Raw genomic sequence first — 7484 nt, 5'->3', positions numbered from 1 at the left:
CGGTATACCGGTTCATACCGAATACCGGTGTTTATTTTTGTTATGATATGAATTTTTTAAATACCATAATACCGGTGTATGTCACTTAACGTTCGGAATGCGACACTGTTTGAAATTATCCACCGCCACAAATATCCACCGCCCCTACCATCAGCTCCCGCGTCTCTCACACACACACACGCACACACACACGAGCGCGACTTTAGCACTAGATTTAGCAACTTTCAGACCCTTTTAGCGGCTTTCACCATAGAATATTCATACTGACAAACCTAGCGACTTTTTTGGATAAACCTTAGCTATGGTTCAGTTGGAGGATTTCGCCAGTGCTGTTCCGCGAACGCGAGGTCTGACTTTCCCCGAGAAGTGTCGCCTCTCTCGGCGTCTGTTCTGTGCAGTGAGCGGCAGAGAAGCACCGCAGCGACTCCTCAAATGAGTACAAAACAGCGTTTCCTAGCACCTGTCGCTTACTGATTGTTTGGAATTATAAATATGAGCGTAGTTCGTCTGTTAATATTACATGCACTTTTTTTTGTTGTATTTTTTTAGTTTGTTAATCAGACGCAGGCAGTGCGCTGCATGAGACTGTTACTCAGACGCAGACAGTGCTGCATGAGACAAAAAAGTAATCTAGCCAAAACAACCACATAGCCGCTCTTTAGTGTAGATGCATGTTGATTTTATCAGACGATGCCGCGATTATAAATGAGAGTGACTCCTGGTTAACATGTATTAAAAGGGGTCGTATTTAGTCACTATTTATTGTAGTATTTTTTGACAATATTCACTCATCATGACAGTAAAATAGAGCATTCTAAGTCAATATACTGCAGTATTTCCTCTCTCAATCAGTAGAAAATATGAACACTATATACAATAAAAAACACCCGGTCATGCATGAAAAAAAAAAATACCGTCATGTACCATGAAACCGGTATAATTTAGAAAAATACCGTGATATACATTTTTGGTCATACCGCCCAGCACCATCATAAAGCGCATTTGAATGTCTTCCCCAGTGTCCGCTTATAGTTTCATGTGTATATGCACTACCAGGTGAAAGTTTGGAATAAGAATTATTATTATTATTAGTCTTTCATATTCACCAAGGCCATATTTATTTGATCAAAAATACAATAAAAACGTAATAGTGACATTTTATTGCAATTTAAAATAACTTTTTTTCTATTTGAATGTTTTAAAATATTATTTATTCTTGTGATGGCAAAGCTGAATTTTCAGCAGACATTACCACAGTCTTCAGTGTCACATGATCGTTTAGAAATCATTTTAATATGCTGATTTGCTGCTCAAGTATTATCAATTATTACCGGTGCTCAGTTATTACAGAGGAACTATTCTTATCAATGTTAAAGAGGTTTTGCTTCTTAATATTTTTTAAGCGCTGATACGTGTTTTTGTTTGGTGGTTTGTTTTTTAAGGATTCTTTGATGTTCAAAAGAACCACATATGAAATCGAAATCTTGTATGAAATGTTTTGCAACATCACAAATGTTTTGATCAAATTAACGTGTCCTTTCTGAATATAAGTAATTTTTTGAATGGTTGTGTATCATGATCACAAAAATATTAAGCAGCAAAAACATTTTTCAACATAATAAATGTTTTTTGATCAGCAAATCGGCATGTTAGAATGATATCTGAAGGATCATGTGACACTGAAGACTTTAGTAAAGATGCTGAAAATTCAGCTGTGCATCACCGGAATAAATTACATTTTAAAATGTTAAAATTGTAAGCATGAGAGCAGTAAAGCGGGTGTGTGTGTGTGTGTGTTTATACAAATGTAATATGTTCATAATCGGCACTTGTTTTAAATTCTCTGTCAAACAAGGGTTTGATGCCACCTTCAAGTTTACAGAAGGGTCCGTTCTTGCGCACAGTGTTGAAAACCGCATCAAAATCATTGGGAAAAACGGGCAAAGCACTGGAAGCTCAGGAGGTTTTGAAAAAGAAGCAGGTGAGTATTTCCTTTCTCCTTCTCACCTCTGTAAGCTGATAGCAGCAGTTCCACCTGCTTGGATTGCACAGTCTGGAATGTACTTATGAGTGAGCTAATGTGACCTCTGACCTTCAGGAGGCATTGAAACTGCAGCAAGACATGAGGAAGAAGAAACAAGAAATGCTTGAAAAACAGATTGAATGTCAAAAGGTATGAAGAATAAAACGAAATATGTTTATCTATAAAAAGCTAAAATTTTGGACACTTGCACTCACACACACACACACACACACACACACACATATATATATATATAAAAAATTCTCTCCAGTGTGCACTGTTGGTTACAATGTTTACTTCCTTTTTATTGATACTTCCTATTTTATTTTATTTTAAAAAATATAATAATAATAGGTTTGAATCAAGAAGTTTCTCTGTAAAGTATAAATCTCTGGTTACACTTTATTTTAAGGTGTCTTTTTATAGTGTAATTATACATTTTAATTACCGAGTAATATTAATTAACTACATGTACATACTATATGTGACCCTGGAGCACAAAAGACAAAAGTGTTAAGTCGCTGGGGTATATTTGTAGCAATAGCCAAAAATACATTGTATGCAGGGATTGAAATTAACTTTCACTCACCAGCCAATTTGGCTACTAAATTTTTAAGTTACCGGCCATTCATAACTTCTACTAGCCAAAAAAAAAAGACAGAAATACACCAACAGTTTGAGGCTGTCTACACTGGGCGTGACAAAGCGACCGTTGCAAATCATTTTGTCGGTATTAGGGGTGTGTGATATTGACAAAAAATAATCTCAATATTTTCTGTGATTTTTATCGATAAAGATACTTAGACGATATTTTGCTGAGTGTGTTATTGTGCTGATATCTTAAGGATACCGTGGACAGCTGACTCCTAAAGTTTTTGATATTCTTCATATTCTGTGTGGTCAGTTCACAGCAGTGATAAAAATTAATATTTTCCAATAAGTTTAAATTGATTTTTAACTTGTATGGGCATTCTTACCTTTTATAAAGCCATTTTTTTCTAAAGGTGTACATCATCTTTTGAGTCAAATTCTTACATTTAATCAGTCAATTATAATAATAATACAGTTTGGCTGTTACTAAACAAATTAAATCAGTATCAATAAAATTCATCTTCGCAGAAGTTGCGTATGAAGTGGCATTTAGATGTATTTACACATGTTAATGCAGCTTAGAGGGACATGGAGTGCTTTAAACTGCAGTTACAAATGCATAAATGTTTTTTTGTTGGCGAAATAGCACATAAATAGCATAAAAACAGCCAATATAGTGTCTAAAACGTAAGTTTCTTGATATGAATTTATTGTTTATTGAACTGTTGTATAAAATAAATATCACATTTGTAACCATGCTGATTTTTTAAGAAAAAAACGGCACTCTTCGTGTGATATTGATTAACTATATGAATTGATATATAAATATATACATTTTCTGCCTCCTTATCTTGAGTTATGTGATCATTCTTAATGCATATTATTAATAGACTGAATCATGCAGTGAAAGAATGCACTCTAAATGCGCACACGCACTAAATCCTGTGTTGGTCTAACCAGAAAGTTTTTGAATTAAAAGAAAGAAATTATAGTTTGCATGAAGCCTGTCACCGTTTCCGTGATAATTAAAAGTTTAGTTCATCCAAAAATGAAAATTAGCTCATAAATTACTCACCCTCAAGTCATGCTAGGTGTATATGACTTTCTTCTTTCAGATGAATCCAGTCGGAGTTATTTAAAAAATTGTCTTTGATCTTTCAAGCTGTTTCATGGCACTCGGCGGGTGTTGCATGCATCAGTCCAAAAGAAGTGAAATAAAAAGCGCCCATCCATAAAAATAAAAAAAAAGTCTCACACGGCTCCGGGGGGTGAACAAAGGCCTTCTGTAGCGAATTGATGCATTTTTGTAAGGAAAATATCCATATTCAAAATGTAATAATCACTTTAATGTAGCTTGCGCTCACTGTTGTAAAGGGAAGCAGCTCCGGGAGGATGAAGTATGAGGTCAGCGCTGCGCATGCGCCGGTGAGTCTCGTGAAAACCAACATTTGTTACCAGGAGCAAAGGAAGCAAAGTTTCCTTACTTTAGCAAAGGAAAACCAGTCTCCTCTTGGCCTATATCGAAATCCTCCGACATTCTTCTTTACAAATCCTCGTTTTGTACTTCTAATTAGTGACCGTTGTTTTGTTTTGATCTCTCCGCTGCGTTTCCGCGTTCGTCACTTCTGAGCGGCGCATGCACAAAGCCTACCTCATACTTCATCTGCCCGGAACTGCTTCCGTGTACAACTGTTGGCGCAAGCTACATTAAAGTGATTATTACATTTTAAATATGGATATTTTTCTTACAAAAACGCATCGATTCGCTACAGATCACGCAGCCATTATTAAACAGCTCTGTGAGATCCAGGGAGAAGTATTCAAATTCACTGTAGAGTTCTTGCAAAGCACCAATGTCTCTCATTTAAAACAGTTTAAAGCCAGATGAATCAGCCCTTACATTCTCAACAAACTGACGCTAGAAACAGGAGAAACCTTGTGCCACAGCAATGCAGTTAACATAAGACTGGTATTGTAACAGAAATACAGAGAAACTCATATCAAATTGTATTATATTATTAATATATACATTTACATCCACATCCCAGCTCAAACTGCTGCTACTGTCAACTCAAGCCTCTTTCAAATGTGCCATTCCAAGAGACAAAACATGTAATAAGTAATATTATTAATTATTATTTTGCTGCTCCCAAATCAGGTGCTGTGACACCATCTGTAGAGCTTGGCTCTCAAATGTTAGTCTGGAGCCCTGTAGTTGCTAAGAGGTTTTTTTTTTTTTCCTCCTAAACAAAAGAGACAGATGTACACACCCACAACCAGCATAATCCATTTCACCCAAACACAGTCTCACTCTCAGTCCTAACATAAGCGTTCCTAAAACAAGAGTGACAACAGAAGCGTCACGGCTGGCACTGGGCTTAAATTAGCTGGTGTGAAATATGCATGTCATTACACTTCATCTCATGCACATTTAACTCTGAGCACTTCCCAAACCCCAAGGACCCGTCCCTAAACAACACGCATCCCTCTCCACACGCTGATGCTTCTCATGCTTCTCATTCCATTAAAGTTTGATCGGCTCCCATGTAAGAAATGAGAGAAAGATCGAGGGAAGACAATTAATGGAAGAGAGCGAACAGAAGAAACTACACTAGCTGAAAGTCTGTTCAGTCAGGGCATGAAAGAGAAATGACCAGCATGTGGTGTGGCTTTTGTCACTCTGTAACTTATCATTTTTTTATTTGCAGTCAGGGTAAAGGTTAGGCAAGTTTCAAAATCTAGTACTTTTTGAAAGTTTAGAAGCTCTCACTACACCATTCCCATACTTTCATTGTTGTTATAGTTTTGATGGCTTTCTTGTTCTTTTAAAATGTGAACAATAGTAATAAAATAAAATGAGTAGGTGTATATAAACTTCTTGACTGGTATTATATATAAAAAAAATGTACTTAGATTTAGGGTTCCTGCGGGTCTTAAAAATTCTCAATTCACCCTTCCACAAATGAAGGCATCGAAAGTCGAAGCAGAAAGTCTTAAATTCATAAAGGCATGGCACTAATAAATGTTTCATTCATTGCAATTTTTTTTCTTTTTTTTTTTTTGCAATACAAATTTCTCTGCATCCTTAGATTAAAAATGAGGAAATAAAGTCTTGTTTTCTGAGAGGCTGAACAAAATTGCCTAAAAAAAAGAACAAATCTGTCAATGTGGTATGAAAACTTCTTCATTATGACCAATTTCTCAAAGAGTACTTTTTGAAAGTTTAGAAGCTCTCACTACACCATTCCCATACTTTCATTGTTATTATAGTTTTGATGGCTTTCTTGTTCTTTTAAAATGTGAACAATAGTAATAAAATAAAATGAGTAGGTGTATATAAACTTCTTGACTGGTATTATATAAAAAAAAATGTACTTGGATTTAGGGTTCCTGCGGGTCTTAAAAATTCTCAATTCGCCCTTCCACAAATGAAGGCATCGAAAGTCGAAGCAGAAAGTCTTAAATTCATAAAGGCATGGCACTAATAAATGTTTCATTCATTGCAATTTTTTTTTCTTTTTTTTTTTTGCAATACAAATATCTCTGCATCCTTCGCATAATAGGACCCCTTTAAGAAAAAAAAACCCATCATGTGGTATAAAGGTTTTTCCATATGAAACCAGCATGAATATTACATTTCTAAAGAAGTGTTCTAATATGTTTAATGTTTATATTAATCTTTGCTCACACTTCTAGGATCCAGTCAGCCCCTTTCTGCTTCCAGAGGAAGAGGAAGAAGATGAAGATGAAGATGATGAATACGAGAGCCGCTCATGGAGGCGATGAAAAAGGGGAAACGACACCGCTTTTTGTTCAAGGACTCTCATTTTTAGTTTCTGTTTGTGAATTCTAATTTAAGTATATTTGATTGAATGAGACTTTCATTCTTTTTTTAAGATGGTTTTCAGTATTTTGAGAGGTGGAAAAAATGAAAAGTCTAACGGCATTCTCCGTACACGAGAATATAAGAGAATGTGAGACGTCTGTGGGGACTTGCAGTGTTTCTGTCACTCTGAAATCTCTGCATTATATATCAAACTCTCACTTTTGCTGAGATTGCAAAATGTTTCAGCTAGGGAACATTTTGTTTCACTGTGCATGACCAGATATCAGTAACTCACAACATTTGTGACTACTGTGAATTTTTTTTTTTTATATATGTATACCTAAGTTGTTTTGCCCATTTTTCTAGTTCAGTGTATGATTTAACATGAAACCTCATCTGCACTTTGTGCCACTTTGGCCTGTGGTAGAAATTCTCCCAATGGACGCACTCATTTGGCATCGTTCCCATTAAAGGCATCGCTTTCCATTGTGAAGAAACAATATGCCCTAATGATGTCAAACCCTTTCAAAACACTCTTGTATCTGCTTTCTAAAGTTTGGGCAGTATATATCTCCAGATGGATTATTTTTCCTTCTTCTCAAGATTAATGTGCCACTTCCTGTAAATATAGACTCTATAGAAGATATATGTGGCATACTTCATTTTGGTCAGTGTGTCCGACTGTTCATATTTATTATATGTATACCTAAGTTGTTTTGCCCATTTTTCTAGTTCAGTGTATGATTTAACATGAAACCTCATCTGCACTTTGTGCCACTTTGGCCTGTGGTAGAAATTCTCCCAATGGACGCACTCATTTGGCATCGCTTTCCATTGTGAAGAAACAATATGCCCTAATGATGTCAAACCCTTTCAAAACACTCTTGTATCTGCTTTCTAAAGTTTGGGCAGTATATATCTCCAGATGGATTATTTTTCCTTCTTCTCAAGATTAATGTGCCACTTCCTGTAAATATAGACTCTATAGAAGATATATGTGGCATACTTCATTTTGGTCAGTGTGTCCGACTGTTCATATTTATT

The 7484-nt window shown here is 35.7% G+C and overlaps 1 protein-coding gene across 1 annotated transcript in view; it reads left to right on the top strand.

The window, feature by feature from the left end:
* The window catches only part of LOC107587280 (RNA-binding protein 27-like), a 36766-nt gene extending 29640 nt beyond the window's left edge, over positions 1–7126 (top strand). The window contains exons 14-16 of the mRNA XM_016274998.1: positions 1856–1981; positions 2099–2173; positions 6311–7126. Of these exons, the coding sequence (XP_016130484.1) occupies positions 1856–1981; positions 2099–2173; positions 6311–6400 (291 nt within the window). The 3' untranslated portion in view covers positions 6401–7126. The remainder of the gene's footprint in view (positions 1–1855; positions 1982–2098; positions 2174–6310) is intronic.
* Positions 7127–7484: the final 358 nt, after the last annotated feature.

The sequence above is a fragment of the Sinocyclocheilus grahami genome, unplaced genomic scaffold (genome assembly GCF_001515645.1).
Source record: "Sinocyclocheilus grahami isolate Dianchi unplaced genomic scaffold, SAMN03320097.WGS_v1.1 scaffold91.1, whole genome shotgun sequence".
In the NCBI taxonomy this organism is placed as follows: Eukaryota; Metazoa; Chordata; class Actinopteri; order Cypriniformes; family Cyprinidae; genus Sinocyclocheilus; species Sinocyclocheilus grahami.
The sequence above is the reverse complement of the archived record's forward strand: the minus strand, read 5'-3'. Positions and strand labels throughout refer to the sequence as shown.